At 30.4% G+C, this 23599-nt stretch overlaps 6 protein-coding genes across 7 annotated transcripts in view; 3 read left to right on the top strand and 3 right to left on the bottom strand.

The window, feature by feature from the left end:
• The window catches only part of LOC123719483, a 97783-nt gene extending 90218 nt beyond the window's left edge, over window positions 1–7565 (bottom strand). Inside the window, exon 1 of the mRNA XM_045676184.1 lies at window positions 7148–7565. The gene's annotated coding sequence lies outside the window, so the exon portion shown is untranslated. The remainder of the gene's footprint in view (window positions 1–7147) is intronic.
• An 833-nt stretch (window positions 7566–8398) lies between these two features.
• On the bottom strand, window positions 8399–10704 carry LOC123720781 (THAP domain-containing protein 1-like). Of its 2 annotated transcripts, none has more exons than XM_045677543.1 (4): window positions 10425–10704; window positions 10222–10331; window positions 9615–9807; window positions 8399–9251 (listed from the first exon to the last, which is right to left on the bottom strand). In XM_045677543.1, exons 1-4 carry the CDS (start codon window positions 10449–10451, stop codon window positions 8511–8513), a joined length of 1071 nt encoding a protein of 356 aa, XP_045533499.1. In that variant the 5' UTR covers window positions 10452–10704; the 3' UTR covers window positions 8399–8510. The 2 variants fall into 2 exon arrangements, with proteins under 2 accessions (XP_045533499.1, XP_045533497.1); XM_045677541.1 differs by having other exon boundaries at window positions 10222–10336.
• A 1077-nt stretch (window positions 10705–11781) lies between these two features.
• LOC123718634 (ras-related protein Rab-39B) lies at window positions 11782–14333 on the top strand. Its single transcript, XM_045675316.1, has 3 exons — window positions 11782–12004; window positions 12073–12424; window positions 12930–14333. Exons 1-3 carry the CDS (start codon window positions 11897–11899, stop codon window positions 13136–13138), a joined length of 669 nt encoding a protein of 222 aa, XP_045531272.1. The 5' UTR covers window positions 11782–11896; the 3' UTR covers window positions 13139–14333.
• A 688-nt stretch (window positions 14334–15021) lies between these two features.
• Window positions 15022–17358, top strand: LOC123718641 (trafficking protein particle complex subunit 5). The gene is made up of 5 exons (XM_045675329.1): window positions 15022–15320; window positions 15571–15697; window positions 15967–16050; window positions 16323–16421; window positions 16523–17358. The coding sequence occupies exons 1-5, from the start codon at window positions 15169–15171 to the stop codon at window positions 16619–16621; spliced, it is 561 nt and encodes a 186-aa protein (XP_045531285.1). The 5' UTR covers window positions 15022–15168; the 3' UTR covers window positions 16622–17358.
• Window positions 17359–20401: 3043 nt separating this feature from the next.
• On the top strand, window positions 20402–21404 carry LOC123720035 (40S ribosomal protein S13). The gene is made up of 3 exons (XM_045676465.1): window positions 20402–20531; window positions 20682–20809; window positions 21077–21404. Exons 1-3 carry the CDS (start codon window positions 20509–20511, stop codon window positions 21379–21381), a joined length of 456 nt encoding a protein of 151 aa, XP_045532421.1. The 5' UTR covers window positions 20402–20508; the 3' UTR covers window positions 21382–21404.
• Window positions 21405–22209: 805 nt separating this feature from the next.
• On the bottom strand, window positions 22210–22983 carry LOC123720124 (TM2 domain-containing protein CG11103). Its single transcript, XM_045676619.1, has one exon. The coding sequence runs from the start codon at window positions 22861–22863 to the stop codon at window positions 22324–22326; it is 540 nt and encodes a 179-aa protein (XP_045532575.1). The 5' UTR covers window positions 22864–22983; the 3' UTR covers window positions 22210–22323.
• Between the last annotated feature and the right edge of the window lie 616 nt (window positions 22984–23599).

Raw genomic sequence — 23599 nt, forward strand, 5'->3', positions numbered from 1 at the left:
TAACAAAAGACAATACTATAGTCATTTGTTATAACGACATCGAAGGGACTACTCATAATTGGTCTTAAAAACCGATTGTAGTAACTGATGGTTGCTGATGACGATGTTATTACATACATTGAATTCAGCCGGGACTTTTGATTTTCGCCAATATAACCTGTATTTTGTCCTAAACGATGTCGTAGACTGTTTTGACTCTGTGTACTTTGTTTTGTTTATACACTACATATTTTTGATTTAGTAGTTGCAACAGCAAACATCCTATTAGGTACTTTATCACTTTTATTTCACAATTCTTTTGTTCTCGGTAATCCTTTGCCCCAGGCAAATAGTTTTCTTAAACGTCTCAAAGTTACCTGTTATAGTTTGCTAATTACAGTTTTGTTGATGTTGTCTGTAAATTTTTATTTTAACGCCCGCTAACTCGTAGTAAATGCAAATTTATAAGTGATAAATCCTAATTTGACATCCCTGAAAAAGAATTCTTCAAGTATGTGAAACATTATCTTAAAAACAATATTCGTGTCTGAAATGTGCTGTACAAAGTAGGAAAATTATAAAAGTTATAAAATAACATGTGGCAATTATTGAACACTGCTCACCTGGAAATCGATTTTGTGTGGAACTGAAACGTATTGCCATGCTACAAGAATGCAATCCATTAATGGCAAATAACCCTAATTTAAAATGGTACTTCAGTGTGTTAAAGAATATCGCTAATATCTGGAAGTGAATGAATTAAATTCCAGCCGTAAAATAACTTAGAAAATATTGCGTCTTAAAAATTGCTAACATTTTTCTTTTTTCGGAAAAAATATCAAGAAGACAAAATCATTGAATTGATGCATAGTTACTTAACGATATTATTCATACTGTGCGTACAAAGAACACATGTCAGAAGTGAAGCTTAGGTAAAAGCCCTAATACATGTTCATGTACCAGTATATGATCACTTCATGTATTTGTATATCATTATTCACACTGTATACGTGCTAATGATAATATAAATAAATAAAAAATCTGCGTTTACTGCACAAGCCATTATGCGACAGAATTGTCATCTCAAGTTAATATTGAACTACTAAAAGAATACATCAACCAATAGCGTGTATTTTTTCTCGATATTCCTTACTCTCTCTCTCGTTCTTTCTCACTTGCTTACTCTCACTCCATGGCTATTGCTTCATGCTACGTTCGCCATCTCACTCTCTCTTAATCGCTCTCTCCCTTTTCTTCGACAAAAACGCTGCACATATTCATGATGATAATATTATAATTTTTGCTATTCATCTGTAAAAAAAATGCACCCTAAATACCCTCATGCACCTAAAGAAATTTTAGTTAAAAAATGAATTGTATATGGTATATAGATTAATAATAATCATGCCAAATTTATTTCGCTACAAAACGTCAACATCTGTGCCCCATAGAGACAACTCATCGTTAGTGTTGCATAAAATAAGAAGGAAATGGCACGGCAAACTGTCATGGCGGCGTGATTTACTTCCTTATTGAATTGTACCCAGGTTTAAAAAAGTATCCAGCTTAAGATAGATACGATTAAATCAACTAAAAAGTATTTACAAAAGGATATTAAGAATTGGCTGTCATTACACACGTTATTGTGCTGCAAAAGTTGATAAATATAACAAAGTTAAATTTAGCTATATGATAGTGCCTCAAGTTCCAATATTCGAAAAAAAATCATTTAAAGCATGCAACGCTTGCCACAACTCCACTCACCATTAATCTTTCAGTAACTCTCATTTATATAAATATAAATAAACATCGGGAGTATCTGTCAATCTGTTGTATCGATTGAGAAAAATATTTTTTCATTGGTTCATTTAAAATGGAATGCTGAATCGAGATTTAATGCAGTTTAACGATGTACATTTTTCAATTATAACCAATGTGTTTGTATAATACAACATCCTACACAAACTTGCACGCTGACTGCTACGAAAAATCTGTTTATGTATTTGTAAAGTATATTTGAATCTAAAAGAAGTCTTATTTCTCGCTCAAGTATGTAAACGATAGTTAGCCGATGTCACGATTTCGTTAAGATAATATCAACGAGACGAGGTCACAGGCTAAACATAAATAAAGCTAGAAATAATGAAAGTGGCAACAAAAACATTTGCCATTTTAATCACAGATAAAACAAAAGCGCTGTGTAGATACCATAGTTGTAGTATACCTATAGCAGTCTACCGTAATTACGTAGCCCGCAAATCTCTGTAATGACTTTATATGAATTTAAATTTCAAAATGTCTGTTGCATTCTCTCGACAGTCTGTGGTACGTTAATATAATAAATTCCGCGAATAAGTTAGACCTGTCTTTGGGTTTTAGCTACAATTCTCCTGTTAAGCCGAGCAAAAAATTTCTACACATAGTCAGCCATTTTGAATGTGCACTACATTCTTCTTGTGTGTAGTTACATTCAAAAATATCGTATACCTAATGATTAATTTAAAAAATTAAGTAAATGAAAAGTCAATCTTACGATTTAGATATATTAGTACCATTATTAAGAAATAAAACTTAGTAGTATTCAGGATAATTTAATGGTAGATAAACGAAACTGTACGAACATGAACCAGAAGTCTCTCAAGGCAATATATATACGATGGTGAAATATAATAATGTCTGCAACGAAACTGCAGGGAGACCATTTATAACGAGTTATTATCCATTCACAATTTAACGCCGGAAAGCATTTAGTACTGTTCCGCAAATGCGTAAAATTACAGCAATTATTAATTAAATTTGTTTCTGGGTGTGTTTTTACTCGTGTTTAAACATAATACCATCCATATAAAATACTTTAAGTAACTTCAGTTTCAGGTCAATAAAACTATGTATATGATTTCATATATAGGTATATAAAATTCAAACCAGTGTCGCTACACCCTTTTTAGGTCTGGACCTCAGATTTCTGTATCTGTTTCATGATCACTTGTCAATCTGCCTTGGTAGGTGATACAACTCGCGAGAGCGAATATTAAATGTGCACATATAATGAAAGTCCATTCGTGCACAGCCGGGGATACAAACCTACGATCTCGAAGGAAGAGAGTCGCACAGTTATGCCACTAGGCCAGCACAGTTCATGCAATATCATACAAATTATGTATATATTACTTTATTCACGTACGTGTGCAGATTTCTAGATGTTATCTTTTCGGTCAATAAAAAGGCAATTATTAGACCCAAATTTCACCCAAACGAATATTTTTAATAGGTTTATGATCAAACAAATCAATCAATACATAAATACTGTACATATTACAATATACAAAACCTATACAAAATATGGATCGTTAGGCGAAGCAGCGTTGTGAGAAATTGATATGATCCGGTGGGACCGAAGGCTATTTATAACAATCGATCTTGCCCGCAAACATCTATCGGAAAATACCTAGATTGGAATTTTTTTCATCGAGGCGTCACTTGGTTTACTTTAGTAGGTTTTCATTGTATACCTTTTGCTGTAAACGTGACGGACGTTTTTCAATCAAAGTTTTGATCCGTTGTTTTAAAACAAACACCGCTAAGCCTTTATGCTTAATAATAATCATTCACTGGCTGTACAACCCCAAACTGGTCTTGGCCTCAAATTACTTCCATTTCTTTGATCACTTTCATTTTATATGATATACATTATGTTTATACGTCTAATAAAAATAAGAAATTAAATGTTACCAGGTAATTTCTTTAATCAAATAGAAAAGGTTTTGTTAAATTATTTTAGATTTTCAGTATAGTACTGATTAAGTAACTTTAAAGCTATATAATTTTAGAGGCAATTAAAAGAACAAACTGCAAAACAACACAAAAGCATTTGGCAATCTGGCTTGGAAAGCTACACAATCTTAATATTATTACACATTTGGCTACAGTATTGTAGCAGTTGAGTTAACAGTACCAAGGACAGGATACAATCATTGGAAAAAATATCATTAATTAATATTGCCAAGATTGTAAGACTTTCAATCTTTATGTATGCAAACAAGCCTTCTTTATGCTGAATAAAGCTGGGAATCAAAACCAACACGACTAAACCACTAAGACACGGAGGTTTTCCACAAAATTATCCAACCTGAAACACGTATCCATACCAAATTATCTTATAAGCACAGGTTTCATCGTCCGTTTATCGTAAATATATTCTATAATAATTCATGTCCATATACCATACTAATAATAACTTGTACTACGGAGACCACGCCAACACACTGTTCTTACAACTTCTATCTGTTAGGTACATAAAAATCATAATAGACAAGTTATGAACCCTATATCAGCAACACATCTGAAACAATTTCCGTATCGTATAGTCGATTCTCTAAGGAACTATGAGCTTTAGTATGGCGTAAGAAGTTTCAGTTTTGCTAACCGTCTCTATGGGTAAATTTAACCTAAGGCGGCAGATAAAATATTTTTGGATTTTACAGAGTTTAAAATTAGAATTCCCGCCATACTCTTTCACAATAGGGTCAAACACTTTCATAACAGAAGCGTTCCAAATATTTTTACTAGTTTTCGTTCGAATAATTTTAGCCATCGATCACTATATTTCAATTTCAGCAAAATTAATGTTATCCCTGTCAATTTTACTGATATGCATAAACAATTTTCAGTACTTCAATGAACTGAAATAAAAACTTCAACAATCTTTAGCCTTAAACTTCACTATATATTTTATATTTGCTTAGTTTGTAGTAAAGTAATAGTAGTGAGTATACTCACTCAAAACATATACATTCCTGTTGTTTGATTTTATAACGCTGCATTTCGTGTTAAATTATTGTTTACATAATGGGAAGGTCGTTTTTTATACAATGAAAATAAATGTTTGAGAATAGATTAAACAAAGGTAATTTAGAGAAAATAATAAAAAAGTGATTCATACGAAAGATGCTCTTAATGTACCACTGTCTTGTGTCATTCGGGTGTCATCCTTAATCGCCAATACTACTTAGTGAATTATATAAAGCGTGCGAATTCATTAAGTTATGCCAGTCTCACGACTTTTCAAGAATACAATAGATGTAATTATAGTGGTGCTTCTCCTATTTTGGACTCTGTTACTTTTTACATAAAGTTTAATATAGTTAAAACATTTGCATATCACCTGACCCATAACGGTTGTGGTTATTGCATAATAAAATATTATAGACGACATAAACTTATCATGGCTGTAAAAATGAAATATAATATATGGAAAGACGGCTTTGAAACACATGATTTGTTAAAAAAAAATTATAAAATCTTGCTTACAAAAAAATACATCGATTATAAAACTAAAGGAAAATGTATTTCAAAGTGTGAGGGAAGCAACTATAGATATTTAGACCTAGCTCGTTTATCAGAATGCTCAGTTTGAATTCCGGTGAGTTTTGGCCTAAACGCGTTCTTCTGAAAGTAGGGCCAAATGGGATGCCTGCCCACACGAAATTTATATTTAGTTGTATGTTACAATATCTTTTTCGAGATAAAATGCTAATTCTTATAACACAAAATCATAAAGGTAATTCTAATCTGGCCGTCATAAACTAAAAGTCAACTTGACAGGTATCAGTAGCCATTTTATTAAAGTATCAACTAAGTAGTAGTAGTAAGTACTAGTAATTGAATTAAATAAAAAAAGCCTTATTATTTCATGTAAAAGAACAAAACGTAATACTATTTATTACATATATATTTTTAAGAAAATAAATAAATCAAGCAATTGAATTATAAGCTAAAATCCGGAACTGTTTTTTTCAACGTAAAAAAATTAAACTTTAACTAAACGTTTTACAGTTGCAATACATGGAAATAATTAGCACATTGCTTGTATAGCCCAGTATTATGTATTACAAAGATGTTGAGGACTTTTTATTCTTTAGGATTTATAAATATGTACTGCTGTTGTGAAGTCTTAAGTCGGCCTAAGCCATAGAGTGACAACAATAGACAAAAGCAATGTATTTATCAATACTAAAACAAAGATTAAAGAATATATTTTAATGAACTAACGATATAATTAAGACTAAGACTAAGACTCATCGGTTACTTGTAGAAGTCAAATACATCCATTGGAATTTAATAAATATTTTTTATAAGAACTATAAATTTTAAGAAATTCCCGCAGGAGAAATACAATTGAAATCCAACCAAGATGTTACAAAGAATACCACATCTGATGACGAATATTTCCTAAACCAATTACTGTTTCTGCAAAGCTCTGTTATCATTTCGATCTTAACCGGGACGAATTTAAATGGCATAAGCTCACACCGTTATATTTAAGGAGTTGTAAAAAACAAGCTTAAAGATAATTGTTTAATGGTTACAATCGATAAAATATTCTCGCCAAGTCTTCTACGTCGATACGATAATGACAGTTTTTTACAGCCTTGCATTTTTATATAATTTACGTCTGTTGGCGGTTATTGATAAGAATGATATGTTTATCACCGTTTTTTACAATATTTAGGACAGGTTTATGTCTTTATTGTTTGTGTGTAACGTATTAGGTCTCGTCTAGTAAAAATAGGTGGCATCAATGGACACGTTACGCATCGGTGTGTTAGGAAGCCCGATAAACGGCTAATTGCAGCAGTATTATGGACGTTGAGCAGAGGAATTGGATTTCTAATGTGTTCTCACATACGTAATTAAATTTTGTGAATTGAGTTAATCATAACCATACCAAAACATTGATCTTTGTTACTTTACAATACTTTGCAAATTCTAGTTCGTACTCAAGCACATAAAGTCGTATGATATAATGATAAAATCATATGGAAGTAGGATAGCAATTTTAAAATATTGTATATACATTTTAAAAGCAAAACCTAGACCTATAAAGAGTAGAAATTATATCCTTTAGGCTTCAATGTCAGAAGAGAAATTAATCGGTCATGTCGCGAATAACAATACACTGTTTAAGACCTCGGTAGTATAAAACTTAACACGTACCAGCAACTGATCGACTATTAAGGTCCGTGGCTTACTTTTTAGGAATGCATTACGCTTTAGGAATCACGAATGCGAAAGTCCAGTTAGCGGCGACAGTCGCGTTTTAATCGCTGGGTGAAATCTAAGGTTTCACACAATACAGGCAATAAATAAAATATGCGAGATTACGTACCTATTGCGAGGCGCACGCCTTCATAATCGCGTTACAACAAATCCATTCACAACACTGGTTTAAAAACAAAAAACACAACACAGGCACAAAATTAAATAACAAAGAAAAATAATTCAGTCATTAATATTTGGATGCGAAAGGTAATGCTTTTAAGACGATTTCTTGTTCAAAACTTACACAATATTTGAACAGATGGTAGATGGATAAATTATTTTCGTCAACAAGACGAGCGCTAAGTGGTGTAGACCGACACCCATGAGAGAAAAAGCGGCACTAACTAAAATTTAAAACCATTCTCTGACAGACTACAATTGACAAACAAACACGACGGCCACAGACTATAACTACGTGGTGTCAATTGTCCCAGCGAATTGTCATATTTTAATGCTTGGTATTGGATTCAACGCCATCTATATAATAAACATTTTAGATTGGCAAACAACGACGGGGAGAATGCAATTGCTAAAGCAATAAAAATCCACGGCTCGTGACAAAATGATAATCTTGAAATTGCGCTATTCCCAGTAAGCATTGACTATATAGTATATTGATTGACATAGTAGGTATATAAAGTAAACTCTAGAGGTACGATTCAAATATAAAGCTTAGCGGTAAATCTCACTTTCGTAAATCAACATTACTATTTTGACATAGGGGTCTAAGAGAGAACCGTTAGAACCATGCCTGATGCCAACTTGGGGGTTTCCTTCCAAATCTTTGGGGGTATCAAGATGTCCAGGGGCATTATTGAACACTGGAGGTACTTTTCTTCTTAAAAAACGCACGATTGTATACTATTTATATTAAGCTTCGAACTGACCCTTCACACCTATTACTACTAACTACTGAAGCCGATATAAGATGCAATAACAATTATTTTATTCTACTTGAATGCATTTTTAATGCATATTTGAAATTACCACTTAAACCGAGTGTACAACTTTAGGGGTATTATTCGATATTTAAAGTTGGTCCATTCTATAGGAGTTCACGCCGTCTCGTTTTTAAATCTCACTCTAAGCATATATCATAATGTACTTCACAAACAGACCCAGCTTAACTTCTTTAGTATAACAGAAATACTTGTTTGTCAATAGACTAAAGAAAAATAGTTAACAATAATTATTTAAAATATAATCAAGTCATAAACATGACTCAAATTTGTCATACAACAATATATATTTTTTAAGTTCAACAAATGGTGTGAACCTTTTTTTCGCCATTTGATTCAGTAAAGAAAAAGAATACCTGTGACATATGTACATTGTGTATTTGATTTATTTTATTCTTGAATTAAAGTAAACTTGACACAAATAAAAATTGAAGATATCTTAATATTTAGAAATCATACTATACTGTTAAACTAACGTAATGTAATCTTACAATTCATTTCTGTTTCATTTAAATCTGTTGTAATTTTTATAAGGTTACTGTTAGTAAGAACATTTCTTGGCTCATAGCCCGAATTTATCCATGAATCCAGTGTTTCAATGCCTGGTAAAAGAGTTCTAAGAGCATTTCTGATATATATGTAGGCCTGTGGAGAATATCTATAAATACTCAGAGCAAAATTTTTCAAGTCATCTGTGTGTCTGGTTGGCATAGCTAAAACAAGACCACTTGTATCTTCTTTAATTTTGTCTTGCAATGATAGAAGAATTCGTGACTTCTTTTTCTTCTTTTGTTCTAAAATTTTCTTCTTCATTTCTATTACTTCACGAAGTCTTGTTAAAAAACGTGTTTGACGTTTATATGAGCGCAAAGCATATTTATATTTATTTTTTGTTTCAATAGACTCACGTTGCATTCTTTGTACTTCAGTAAAAAGTTTTAATACTTTAAAATTTTGTTTAATCTGCATGTCGCTGAAGGGTTTTTCCATTTCAGAATGTTCTTTTATGTCTACATTTGAATTACTATTGGAATGTGTTGGTCCATTTATTAAAGATATTTCTTTAGAGTAATCATTTGATTTCTGTACAGTTGTATCATTTGTTCCTGATATCTCAAAAGCTGAATCATCAACATCCATTTCATAATCATTTTCCAAGTAGTCTTCATCTTCGGCTTCATTGTCCAAAGAATCTTCTTCAATATATTCAACCTAAAACATTTTTACAAAAGGATCATAAATGCTTGAGATAAAGGTGTGTAATTTTTGTATAGGATAGTTAATCAATCAATAAGTTACGAGCTAAATTGTAACTACAGTTGTTGTTACATAGCTTGCAATATAGTAAACTGTGAAGAATTATGATCTATTATGGTAGGTTTCGTTACATCATAATTTACAATTTGATGAATTGTCATCCTTTGTTTCTTTCAAAGCATCTGCTATTGATGTTTTTAATAAAGTTACTTTACATTTTGAAAAAGACACTGACTTTTGTAACAGAACTGTATTTAGATTTTCTTAATAACCCATTCTTTCTTATTAACTTAGTGAAATACCTCACTTTTAACTCACCTCTAAAACATGTTTAGGTAGTTTTAATGAGGGTACTGCCTTATTAACAAGAACTACAGCGTTATTAGAGTCACATTCAAAACAATCTACTGAAAAGTGTTGAACACAAATATAAGAGTAATCTGTTGGTGTCCAATTGTTCCTGCCAGTAAGATCTGTCCATATCTGTCTGAGATGTTCATCTTCAGGAAAACTAAAATACAGTGTAAATCAGCTTATAGAAAGACACAAATTAGACTGAATTAACATAGTTCAGGCCTAACACATGCAATATTTTTTTTTAATTAGCTAGTTTAGGTAGATGTTTATTGCTATTCTACTATATTCTAAAATATATATATATTATAGGAAATTGAAAAAAAGCAGTGATCCATTCCATTAGTCCATTTAAAATCATTAGTAAAATATTTTTCAAATAATGGCAGTATAAACAAGAATCAGTATCAGTACAAGTTTCAAAATAAAACTACCAAAATATTTTTATTAGTTATAGTTTGAATGGATCACCCAAATTTCAAAGAGATACTATATGTTCATAAAGATTATTTAATGTAAGACATCAACAAATTAATACAATATCGCAAATATAATTTTGAAGTTTACTTACGGGAAAAATGAGTCGGCATTAAAATTTTTTGATTCCTCACAACCTAGAACAGCGCAAGTCTTTGATATTTGTGTATCAACGTCATTATTCTGTTTGAGTTCAGGTGCCACCTTCGCTATAAAGAATTAGATGATAGAGGTTATGTTAAGACTTAACAAACTCTAATGGTAACTCTATATATTTTATTGTTAGAAAGAACTTACCGATAGGAGTTGTTTTATGTTTATCATCGTTTTCTTTGATCTTCGCTAATCCTTGTGTAAAACTCATTGTTTGGTACTTATCATCAGTTGTAATAAAGATATCGGCGGGATTGTAACCTTTGGAAAAACAGTCTTAACAAATTCCTATCTCAGAGTTACTAAAAAGCATTTATATCCTCAAAAAAAACAATATATAATAAATAATAATATTCTATGTTATAATTAGGATTATAACGTTTTTAATAATATTCCTGAATGCTAATTGTTGTCTAATGTCTGGGAAAACGATCATAAAACGATCTCTATCACAGATAATATTTAAAGCACAGCATCGCTTTCTGTTTTTAATAATTTCAGCTATGGTTCCTAAGAAGTACTTATTAGGTACTTCTAGGTACTACCTAAGTAAGACCCCTTAGAATAGAACTGCAACTCACATTTAGAAACGAAACTTAGCGCGATCGTGTAAAAATATTAACCTAAATCTGACTTTCAGAATAGTCTGTAGATATAAAAAATATAAGATAGTTTTCTCGGCTGAATTTTGACTGAATTCTACAAATTTAAAACCTACCTGTAACTCTAATAAGGCTCCTCAGCTCATATAATCGTCACATCACATCACATTACTTAATGTGCGCGAAATACAATACACAAAAACATTTTGTATTTGAAATAGTAAATCGAGAAAGTATAAGTAGTAAAAGTATTAAGTGTTACTAAATCATTTGTCTATTATGTTGGCGACGCTTAATAAGCATAGGATGGAATCAATCAAATGGAAATTGATAGATTTATTTATTTCGGAAAAATGACGCCCACAAGCAAAATATATAAAAAAACAGTGGCGCTACAATAATTTTGGTCTTGGTCTCATATTTCAAGTAGGAGATCAGTCTTCAGTCACAGTCTCCGACCACTTGGGTCTTAGGCATCGCGGTTTCTTCACGATGCCCATTTCGGTACGAGTAAAAGTAAAATATGTACATAGTCAGAATAGCCATTGGTGATGGGGTTCGAACCTACGACCATAGAAATGAAAGTCACTAGGCCCATACTGCTAGTGTTCATATATATCTCACGTTATAACTTTTTGAAAGAAAATATTTTTATAGTTCTATGAGATAGTGAGTTCGAAGTTTTGTTCACTTTAAAAAAAAATTGCGCTCTCTCTTTGATAATCTAGAAAATAGACCCGTTCTCACATGAAATAAGAATAAATATCAATTTATTATCGTTGACGACCACCAAGCAAAAAAGGTAACTCAGGCGGATGTTACACAGTTTCAGCATCTTAATTTACTTTACTGACTGTCAAAGTCAAGTGGTCAAAGTATTCAAAGTAAGAGTAACTAAAAGGTACATATTAACTACATCTGTGGTAAAGTGTGTGTTCAATTTCGTAGGATTAATATATTTTTTGCGTTAATACGTAAAAAAATTAAGGAATCCCTATTATTACATGTTAGAAAATGGTTGATCCCATATTCGATTACCAATTTAGACTTATTTTAATCGGAGACAGCACCGTCGGCAAAAGTTCGCTTCTGAAATACTTTACAGATGGAAAATTTGCTGAGGTATATTCCTTTGTTATGTTATAATATTTTTGTATTGGGTGTTATATAAATTACGCATTATGTTTCAGTTGTCGGATCCCACCGTTGGAGTAGATTTCTTTGCGCGTATTATTGAAGTACAGGATGGTACGCGAATCAAATTACAATTGTGGGATACTGCTGGTCAAGAAAGATTTAGATCAATAACAAAATCATATTATAGAAATTCAGTGGGCGCTCTTCTAGTTTACGATGTTTGTAATAGATCAAGCTTTGAGCATATTCCCCTATGGATGATGGAAGCCAAACGTCACATAGAACCACATAGACCTGTATTTGCTCTTGTTGGGTGTAAAGTAGATCTTGTTGGAACAGATTCTAAAAATGGTGCACGGAGAGAGGTTTCCTGTGAAGAGGCTAGGATGTTTGCAGAAGAAAATGGTATATATTCACTGTCTATTGGATTTACTTATACTAATTTATAAATCCTTTATCATTAATCTAGCTATTGTAAGAGATTTTAATGAAAGGTATATTAAAAAAATCTTTTAGAATAACTTGATTGATATTTGAACCTAACAGCTTCTTTTTTGTGTTCCCCTTTTTTTACATTTATATGTGATAGTGGTTTTCTAAATAGTTGCATGTACAACAGTGTGTATATGTAATAGGATTTAGAATATACTGTCCATTGTTTTGCAACAAAATTAAAATATTTTATGACTCAAATGTAATCAACCTTGTAAAAATATTTGAAATTTAAAGACCTTGTTATACTAATAAAATGTATGAAGGTCATTTAATTTGTTACTAGGAACTTCCAACTATTTGTATAAAAAATAATAAAGAATGTTGTTCTATGATATTTAAAAAAACATGATTATCAGTTATAAATATGTTTTTTTAAGAGTAAGTGACTAATTGTTTATTTAATATTATTTTATAGGCTTACATCATGTTGAGACTTCAGCAAAGACAGGGGTAAATGTTGAACAAGCATTTATCCTTGTTGCTCAAGAAGTTTATAACCGGATTCAAACAGGCGAATATAAAGTTGAGGATGGTTGGGATGGTATAAAATCTGGTTTCAATCGACCAAATGGTATGGACTTTAACCTTCTTGAAGCTGAAACTGTACAATCTACATGCTGCTAATTGTTGTATATAATTGGATTATAAACCTTAGTCACTTAAAACTTTGGTTTTGTCTTATCCACTGTTTTAAGAGAATTTGGTGTTAAGTGATATAATGGCAAATATGTAGATATTATGCACAGTAAATTAAGTATAGTGTACATTCTAGTATATCTGTACTAACTAGATGTTCTTATAATCTATTAATACTATTACATTATCTCAAATACAATAAGGTTTTCAATAGGCATTTGATATAGTCTGCTTTTTACAAATTGCACAAATGTTTTTACTACTAATTATATTTTGCTTTTTTCTGTAGTATATTATATACAGTTCATAGTGTGCTAGAAACATGACTTCCACTCATTAAAATATAGCAGAGATTGTGCTATGTATATTTATTAAAATTAAAAATACATAGATTATAAAAATTTGGCAGAAATTTAAAAAAAATAACAAATTAAATGCAAAATCTTCTTGTAAATATTTTATTAGCACTTACCACAATCCCACAAAACAACCAAAGAGTTGGATCTTTTGTTATTTATTTTTACTTCACAATTAAATTTAAGTCTAACATTTACTAACAAAACCTACATTATGTAGTAGAATTTTGTACCTGCAGTCTAACATTGTCATATTATTATTGTTAAATTAATAAGAAAGAAAATTGTTAAATTATTCAAGTCAAAACTATCCTTAAAGGACAACCATTTCTGTATGTTTTAAATTTATTGAAAAGGAACAAAAATAATTACAGATTTAAAAGCCTCATTAAAATAAAAAAAAACTTGCTTTATTGTATAAAACAATGAGAATTAATTTTGGCAACCATTTTGCAGTCCTTTTTATTTCAATAGTTAAGTAAAAGCTTTGTGCTTGTAATTAATCTTTATTTTTACTATTGACTTTATTAAATTACAATCCCCCCCCAGACCCCAGAGCAGGTTTTTTTTTATTTTATTGGTTGGGCTTTCATTTGTTTTCCTATAATCACTGTATTATTTATATAATACTGCAAGATGTGAATTTGTATTTCTTCTTACTCTTACAATAAAAATAATTTTTAACTAAATATAGCTCACAGAAGTTGTACAATGTACAGTTTGAAAATCCAAATACATAATTGATTAGGTGTTAATTAATTATACATTGTGTAACAAAAAGGTGCAGGTCTTTATAAATAATTATTAAATAAAAGTGTTTTACATTACAATTGTTTTATTGATGCAATTGTAAAATATATATATATAAGTATGTTCTGACACCGTCCCATGTATGGACATATTCTATTTTATAATGAAAAACGAAATGATGTTATTATTAAATAGATAAGCCGTTTTAGTGTTTCATTTAAATTCTCTAACCATATAATAGCTAAAACTAAAGACTCCCGTGTTTAGAAATATTACTTCTATAATAAACTTGACTAATAAGAAAGTATTATGAACTTAAATTTTATAGCACTTTAAATCAATTACATAACGTGCCTCTTTTTTAGCATAATCTACTTCTGTTAAAGCTTAGATTTTCTTGTCTGAGGACCAATTTAATGATTCTATAAGATTCAGAAACAAGAAACCTAGTCTGAATCCGTAGCGGATTTTGACACTCGAAAGTTAGACTGCGCTCAGTGTCGTTTCTGAATCTAACCTTCTCTTAGATCTCAATACGAGACGGCATTTTCAATATGCAGAGTGGACATTTTTATTTACAACATTTCTTCTGACTTTACCTCTAAACATAATGATAAGACATTGCTTATATTTTTTAATCTACTACCTATATATTCTTAGTCTTTCAAGATCGGATCGAACTTAAAAATCCGTAAAACGACGCGCTTTATACTAGTCTGTGGATCTATTAGTCAGTCGAGTTAGAGTAATTTACTGATCTGTGTTTCAAGTGTCATATTATTTTGATAATTGAGCCAATGGTTTAACTTTTAACAATATAGAAATATTAATATCTGTTTAAAATTGACACTGTAGCGGTCTGCTGCTGTAATCAAGTTTCGAATTCTTCCTATTCCAGTTCAGGCAAATAAAATGTCATCTAGTCGTTCAAAATCATCAATTCTTGACAAGCCTCTCAGTAAAGGAAAAGGCGAAGTTTCTCTAGCTATTTACGCTCTGCTGTTTTCAGAAATAGTACAGTATAGTCAAAATCGTTCGCATTCCATACAGGAATTACAAAATAAGTAAGTTCTTACAACATTTTAAATAATTAAATCCAAACCACTAGGAGTTGCAAAAGGCCTTATGACATAAAAGACGTATATAGCAGTAACATATAATATAGAGCAATTGTTTAGACATAGAAATTAGCAAAAAGTAGATAAATTAAATAAAAAATGTGGCCATGCTTACTAAACTAGCAACTAGCTATAAAGTATTAGGAGTTACTTTAGTTTGGTATGCTGTGTATATATTACAAGTTTAAATTTTCAGACTCTCTGAAATGGGACAAGATGTTGGCAGCAGATTGTTAGATTTATACTTTGTCAGAGAAAGAAATAGTAAACGAGAAATAAAACTTCTTAACATGCTATTATTCGTTAAATCAACTTTGTGGAAGGTATGTTAAATGCAGCAATAAAATTAAACCATGAACATCAGTCAATTCTTAATCATTATAATTCTTAAACATAATTAATTCTTAATTTATTTTAATGATTGCCACAATATTTGATAGATTATTTAATTAAATTCTCTTATCATAACCAACATTCTACTATAGGCATTTTAATTATTTAAGTTGTTTTATAACAGATAACTGTAGGGAAAGAAATATATATTTCAAGAATTTAACTTTTTATTAACTTGTGCTTAATACAATTTTTTTAGGTATTATTTGGTAAAGAAGCAGATAAGTTAGAGCATGCAAATGATGATGAAAGGACTTACTATATCATTGAAAAGGATGCTCTGGTAACTTATTTACATAATATACTGCTATTGCTTAATACAATTTTATGCAGCTTCACAAGGCTCAAGTACAATTTATATTGAATCACATTCACAAATACCACCAATTTCCTATTGGCTTTGTGTTACTTTATTGTTAGAGTTTATAAAGTTTAGTGTGAAATGCAGATAAAGTATTTGGGTTCATAGACTTGCACAATGATTAAAGCTGAAAATTCTCTAGCATCAGCTTCTATCACAGTCTGAAAATCTATATTAATATTGAAATGTTTCAGGTAAATAAATTTATAAGTGTACCTAAAGACAAAGGGTCTCTTAACTGTGCATCTTTCAACGCTGGAATTATTGAAGCAGTTTTAACTAGGAGTGGCTTTGTAAGTTTCTATAAAAAAATTTTTTTTAAATTTTCTTAAGCAAATATTTCAACATTTAACATACTGATTTGTACACACTTGTTTTTTTTTTTCGATTTCAGGCTGCAAAAGTGACTGCTCATTGGCATAAAGGCACAACATACATGGTTAAATTTGATGATGCTGTGATCTTGAGGGACAAGTCATTGGATGATCGATAAATTATTATTCTTTTCAAAAAAGTCCACTTTGTTATGCATTGTAAATACTAATTTTCATATCCAAAAAATGTTGACAGCACCACTAAATAGGTGTTCATAGTCTGTCATAGTTAGAACTGACTTTATGCAGATAATGTGCATTATATTTTGCAATACATATATTCTATGTTATTATAAAATTTCAAATGCAACTATTTTGCATACTTATAAATTTAAAATATTTTTAACAAATCTTATATTCTCTACCAATATTTAAATTTCCATGTTTTTCTATTCAGATACATATGTAATCAATAATATGCAGATAACTTTAGCATTTCCTGCTGTTTCCACAAATCTTTTTAGCTTAAATGAAGGTGAAATATTGATGTTTATGATTAAGCTGTAAATTGGTTGAGTCTCTAGTGTTGAACATCCATTGATGGAAAATTATAATATAGATCTACTATGGACTGAAATTTTTCTAGATATATAATATGAATTCTAAGAAATTTTAATTTTCAAGAAGTTTAAGATAATTTACAATAACCAAAATAGCAAAAAACATATCATTCAAATATAAATAGAGAACAAATAGGCTTTTATAATTGAAGGAAAAGTAGAATAATATTTTCTAGTATAGAATTTGTTCTTTTATTTAGTTTTTTCTACTCTATAACTTTTAGTCAGTATATAACAAACTTAGGACAGCTTAAATAGTCTGTCTTTGTAACGAAGCTCACCAGATCTGCACTTTGCTTCGCGAGTTGATCTCTCTTTATTAATAAGAAATCCATACAGAAACATAGGTATAACAACAAATCCAATACCAAACAATGCAGTCTGCATGCTTGGTTTAAAGAATTCATATTGTGTTACTTTCATCGAGATAAATCTCTGATGGGCTTCATCAAACTGAAAAAAACATACAAATTCTTTACACTCTGATAAGTTAAACAGTAACAAAATGATAGTGGCACAGACAGTAATTGTAACTGATGACCCTCTCAGGGCTAATGCCATCCAATATAGATGAATATAACACTACACTATTTCAAGAAACAGTATTGCTATGCACCACACACTTAGAAAATCCAACATTTGATGTCAAAATGTTTAATGATTCCTTTTATTCTTACCAAAACAAGAGCAACATGCTAAATACTTACAACAAATCCTGACTCAAGAGAATGTTTACATGGATCAGTTCTCAATCTCAAAAATTCCTGCCTATATTTAGCTCTTCTTTCAATCTGGGCTTTAATGATTTTACATTCAATTTCAGAAAAAGCATAGTCACACATTTTATCTTTGAAATATTAAGCAACTTGCTTTCATTAATTATAATTGAAATTATTTGACAATAATAAAATGCAATCATTTTCATGTCAATCAAATTTAAACATAGAACAATTAGATGTTACTTTTCAAAACTTAGTACAGAACTTGAATTAAAAGAAATAGAGAATATGTTATTTTCTTCTACAGATTTTATTTACATACATTAATTTGAACTACTTTAATTAGTTATTTTTCTGAATCACAGCACCAACTTAAGACAGCTTAAATAGTCTGTCCCTGTACCGAAGTTCTCCAGATCGGCACTTTGCTTCGCGAGTTGATCGTTCTTTATGAATAAGAAAGCCATACAAAAACATAGGTATAACAACAGTTCCAATTCCAAATATAGTAGCTCTTCGATTTGGTTTGAAATATTCATATTGCGTTACTTTCATAGAGATAAATCTCTGATGGGCTTCGTCGAACTAAAACAAAAATATGATATAGGTACCAATTATCGCTAATGCAAGTACATATTATATATATAAATTAAATACTAATTACGTAATTAAACTTACGACAAAGCCAGCTTCAGCGGCATGTTTAAATGGGTTGGTCCGCTGTTTTATGAATTCACGACGCATTTCAGCTCGCCTAGCAGCTTGTTTTTTAATAAGTTCATATTCAGTTTGAGATATTCCGTATTGTTCAGCCATTATTTTATACACAAAACGACATCCATAAAATCTATATTATGTGGTTATAGTTATTCCATGAAGTGCGGAACAGGTCACAGACACGGAAAGTAAAACAATTGTTAGGCATAGATTACCCAATACGATATTCGGTTGGCAAAAACGATCGAATAGATAGCTTATAAGAAAAACAATACATTTCAAATTATTTATTAGTGACTCTAAAACCAATTCAGTTACTTAATTATTGCTTAAAATACTCATAATTTTATGAACCCACCAAAACACTTCTCTAGGTACCAGTCCGTTGGTAAATTCGTAAACAGACTTTAATATTATTACGTGACAGTGATTTCTGTATAAAATGCGTTAATTGTTTTTAAATAGTATTTATACGTATGTTACAGTTCATATTATATAATTAAATATCTATAGATTTTTTTGCTGATTTGCAAATGTTAAAAAATGACTCTTAACACGGTATCTTCTCAAAACTATCATTTAACATTGTCGTTATAATTACTTATTTGTCTATATCAATAAAAATAGTGTTAATAATATTAGACAATCAAATAACCACTAATTAATCATGTGTTTGTTTTAGTGGAGAAAAGACGACTTTCGATCTGGTTTTCTCTTACTATAATATATATATCTTAACAATTTACGTGCTTCGTTATTTGACCAGAGCATGACTCATTATGTAAGGTTTTATCAAAGAACAAGGTTAAAACCGTAGAGCACTCTTATTTTTATAAGGTTTTTAATAATGATCAAATAAATATAATGTAGTTCTATCTCTAGTAGAATCTCATGAAACATAGGCAAATAAAAAATGTTCTGGGCAATACTGGGGAAATTAGATTGAATGACCCTGTTGCCGTTAATAACAAAAATATATAATAACGATAACAATGAATAATGATAGTAATAATTCTATTACAATTAATGAAATTCTGTAGTAGTAATAAGGTAAAATGAAATAATTGTATTATTTATGTTCATATCTATGATAATAAAAGCTTTTTGTTAAACTTTGTCTAATTTGACGTTATTTAACAAATTTCTGTAAAGTGGCATATTGTAGATAATTTTTCGAAAAATAAGGTCAAAAAGAAGTTTTACTTCTTACGTGTGTACACGCACACATTTTTTTTAGTAAAACTTCTTTAGCGGCGTTGGAAAAAAATTTTGCGTCACATTTTTTTCGGTTACACGTCATCTTTTTCTTGTCCCTACCACGGTTGATTCGAAGCCATTAATAACAAAAATATATAATAACGATAACAATGGTAGGAATAAATCTATTACAATTAATGAAATTATATAATAATAAGGTAAAATGAATTAATTGTATAATTTGTATTCGTCTAGGATAATAAAAGCCTTTTGTTAAACTTTATCTATTTTAACTTTATTTAACTAATTTCTGTAGATAAAGTTGCATATAGTAGATAATTTTTTGAAAAATAAGGTCATAAAGAAGTTTCAAATCTTAAGTGTACACTAGTACACGCACACATTATTTTTATACATATATTGTGGCAATAGTTTTAACTTTTACTAGTTTCAAGTCAAAGGCTGGGAAACAATACGCGCGTGAAAAAATAAACAAAGACATCAAAAAGAAACAAAGAGATAAGCTAGTTTAAAACAAAAGGTGTACATAAATATATTACATCTTAATAGAATGATTCTTAATTCTATGATCGCGTACTTTAATTTGACGAAAGACACTTGACATTGCCTATGAAAATCTATTTTTTTATGCTGTATATAAACTTTATTTGCTTTTCTTGAGTCTGTGCCGTTGGCTGCCCAAAGACTATAGAAGGTTTAATAGTTTCCGGTCGTCAACTCGTCAACGAAACCTTCTTTTTGATTTCCCTTGTTGTAGTTGTCAGAACGGCAATTTTTTAAAAAGCCGCAATCATGGGTCGTATGCACGCACCTGGGTAATTTTGTATTTATTATACCTAGCTAATTGTTTGCCTTTAATTCTGATATATTTTTTTTAATATTATGATTGGTATTAAGCTTTACAAAAACATAACCTATGCTATCAACACATGGCGTACTTGATTAATAGTTAATTTGCATTTCAGCAAGGGTATCTCGCAGTCAGCGTTGCCTTACCGTCGCAGCGTTCCAACTTGGTTAAAATCCACCGCTGATGATGTTAAGGAACACATTTTCAAGTTTGGCAAGAAGGGTCTGACTCCATCCCAAATTGGTGAGTGCTATCTTACAATTTTTTTTTCAAGTTTCTTTTAAATACCTTCAAAGATGATATGTTTTAAAGCATATATTGTATACTAATTGCAAATAAGGTTAAATTAGGATGTGTATTGTGATTGTTGTTGAATATTGGGATATAAATCCAGATTTAATTTTAGTTATGTATGGTGTTTTAGATGATACAATTTATCCCCTATAGTCTAATTTAATTTGATTCTTTAATATGGTATAAATTTTCAACATTTAATTTGAAAAATTTCAGGTGTTATGCTTCGTGATTCCCATGGAGTTGCTCAAGTCAGATTTGTCACTGGTAAAAAGATTCTTCGTATTATGAAGGCTATGGGACTTGCCCCAGATCTACCAGAAGACCTTTACTACTTGATCAAAAAAGCTGTTGCCATGAGGAAGCACTTGGAACGTAACAGGAAAGACAAGGACAGTAAATTCAGGCTCATTCTTGTTGAATCTAGAATCCACAGGCTTGCTCGTTATTATAAGACCAAGAGTGTCCTTCCCCCCAACTGGAAGTACGAATCGAGCACAGCATCAGCTTTAGTGGCTTAAGTATAATAAAAGATTAATTTACAGAGGTTGTTTTAATTATCTCATAATAGAAAACCTGACTGACTGTCTAGTCTATCAAAGGTTTTCTTAAATACTTGATATACCTAATATTGCTGTATCTGTAACATAAGTCCAAATGGTCAGTGGAATCTCTATAACTCAAACCTTGTTAAGTTGAAACAAATTGCCTTTCCCCTCCGCTGAACACCTAAATACATGGCATCCAAATTATTTGGATTTCGTAACGCAAACAATGTTATTTCTCTACAAAGTATTCATAATATTTATTTATACTCCACAACTTGAATTTCAGAAATGTGACTGTAAGTTGTTATATTTACTTGGAATTCCCTGAAATACTAACAATCAAATCCAAAATTAATGTTCAGGATTGGGGCTTCATTTGTTTTTGTCTTGTAGATGTGCAATTTATGAATACATTCATAAAACTTTCTATGTAACAGGCTGTGAACATTATGTTTACATAAAATCTGCAAATACTTAAAATCCAAAGGAGGTAACAGAAGGTTTTAGTGTACAGTTTACTTCATTAATATGTAATTCATATTCGGCAGTTAAATCCAATGTATCTCAAAGTTTTTGTTTTTTTTATTTCCCTTGACATTTGAGTTTAAGAGATTCCACTGTATTTCTGATATTTACTGACAATCTCATAATTCATGAAATAATTTTATATATTAAGATAGTAGCTTTTAAATAGAGAAAAGACTATAATTTATATATATTAAAATAAGTACATTTCTACACTTTTATCAATATCATTTGACATGTGCCTCAGTCATCTTAGGAATATAGTGAAAAAATATGCAAATTGTAAAATTATTTATTGAAGTCATCTGAGTAAATCTTATTAACAAGAGATTTATTGTTTATTATACTTATATCTAAGGTAGTAGGTAGGTAGGTAGGTATAATATAATTTTAAACATATGGGTTCCAGTTACTACCATCCTCTGGATGCAGATTATTAGTTATTAATAATACAACATCTACAATCCACCAAATACCAAGTCCACCCAATGTTAAAAGCTTGCCTACAGCTGTACCTGTTTGACCCAAACAAAATCTGTCCATTCCAAGAAATCCTAATAATATACTGTAAATTAAGGTTGTTGTGAAGTAATGTCCTGAATATCGTATACAAGGAAATCCATCCCTAAGAAAACTCCTGCTTCCATAGCACTCAATTCCATCTAGTGCTTTACATTGCACCTTTGTTTTCTCCACGTCTTCATATCTAACACCTCCGAATTTTACACAGCCATGCTTTACTGCCTTCTTTGCAGTTTCGTTACCTTTGTGATCTACAGGCTCATCACAATCTAGAAATTCTATAGGCAAAAAACTACATTTAACGAGTGGACTTAGTGGGCGGTAAGGGTCCTTAAGGTACGGCTCACTTTCCGCTATAGTTAGAGTAAGAAATGAGATAAGAACTGTTATGATTCTGTGTAGAATCATACTTCAGTGTTACATACAAACATGTTTTATATTAATTATTAATAATACTGAAACTTAATTTCGTACAAAACTTTTTTTATTTGATAGACAGAGTACATAATACTGATCTACACAATGTGACCATTTTACAAAATGGCGATCTACTAAAACTACAAGGTGCCAGTACTAAATAATACCAAAGCATACTGAATTATACTAAAAATATACTAAATTAAGAATAAAAAGTAGAAGAGGTAAAATTGAATTGAAACACTTATTATCAGTTACTTATTTTAATTTCACTAATTACATAATTTAATTAAACAGACATATTAGAATAATAATAAAAGTTTTATTTAAAAATTTACAAATAGTTAGTATTCGACGAATTATTTTTACCATATCTTTCGACGGGTCAAATTAGACACAACCCATACTCCTTACACTTAGACCTTGCTTCACATGCATGCATGCATGCATGGCATGCAATATATTTGACTAGAAACCTGTTTTTGTATTTAGTTTTTATATGATTAACTTTTGTAAAAATTAATTCGCATTCAGCGTTTGAAATGGGTATGCACATTAGACATTTCACACAATTAGTAAAAATTTTGTACTTAGGAACATTGTTACTGTTAACAATACAACTTAATTTGCTCCAAAAACTGTTCTACATTAACAGCACTAGCACTCCTACTAGAACCACACATCAGGTTTCGTATATACATCTGAGTAATACTTAATTTGACGATAT

Source organism: Pieris brassicae, chromosome 2, assembly GCF_905147105.1.
Source record: "Pieris brassicae chromosome 2, ilPieBrab1.1, whole genome shotgun sequence".
Taxonomy (NCBI): domain Eukaryota; kingdom Metazoa; phylum Arthropoda; class Insecta; order Lepidoptera; family Pieridae; genus Pieris; species Pieris brassicae.

Coding starts and splice junctions, on each gene's coding strand:
- LOC123718641 (XM_045675329.1), top strand. CDS start 15,169: ATGTCATCTAGTCGTTCAAAATCATCAATTCTTGACAAGCCTCTCAGT. Junction 15,321..15,570: donor ATACAGGAATTACAAAATAA/GTAAGTTCTTAC, acceptor TTAAATTTTCAG/ACTCTCTGAAATGGGACAAG. Junction 16,051..16,322: donor TCATTGAAAAGGATGCTCTG/GTAACTTATTTA, acceptor GAAATGTTTCAG/GTAAATAAATTTATAAGTGT.
- LOC123720124 (XM_045676619.1), bottom strand. CDS start 22,863: ATGATTCTACACAGAATCATAACAGTTCTTATCTCATTTCTTACTCTA.
- LOC123718634 (XM_045675316.1), top strand. CDS start 11,897: ATGGTTGATCCCATATTCGATTACCAATTTAGACTTATTTTAATCGGA. Junction 12,005..12,072: donor CAGATGGAAAATTTGCTGAG/GTATATTCCTTT, acceptor ATTATGTTTCAG/TTGTCGGATCCCACCGTTGG. Junction 12,425..12,929: donor GATGTTTGCAGAAGAAAATG/GTATATATTCAC, acceptor ATTATTTTATAG/GCTTACATCATGTTGAGACT.
- LOC123720035 (XM_045676465.1), top strand. CDS start 20,509: ATGGGTCGTATGCACGCACCTGG. Junction 20,532..20,681: donor GGTCGTATGCACGCACCTGG/GTAATTTTGTAT, acceptor TTTGCATTTCAG/CAAGGGTATCTCGCAGTCAG. Junction 20,810..21,076: donor TCTGACTCCATCCCAAATTG/GTGAGTGCTATC, acceptor GAAAAATTTCAG/GTGTTATGCTTCGTGATTCC.
- LOC123720781 (XM_045677541.1), bottom strand. CDS start 10,491: ATGAGTTTTACACAAGGATTAGCGAAGATCAAAGAAAACGATGATAAA. Junction 10,337..10,424: donor ACATAAAACAACTCCTATCG/GTAAGTTCTTTC, acceptor AATTCTTTATAG/CGAAGGTGGCACCTGAACTC. Junction 9,808..10,221: donor AATGCCGACTCATTTTTCCC/GTAAGTAAACTT, acceptor ACTGTATTTTAG/TTTTCCTGAAGATGAACATC.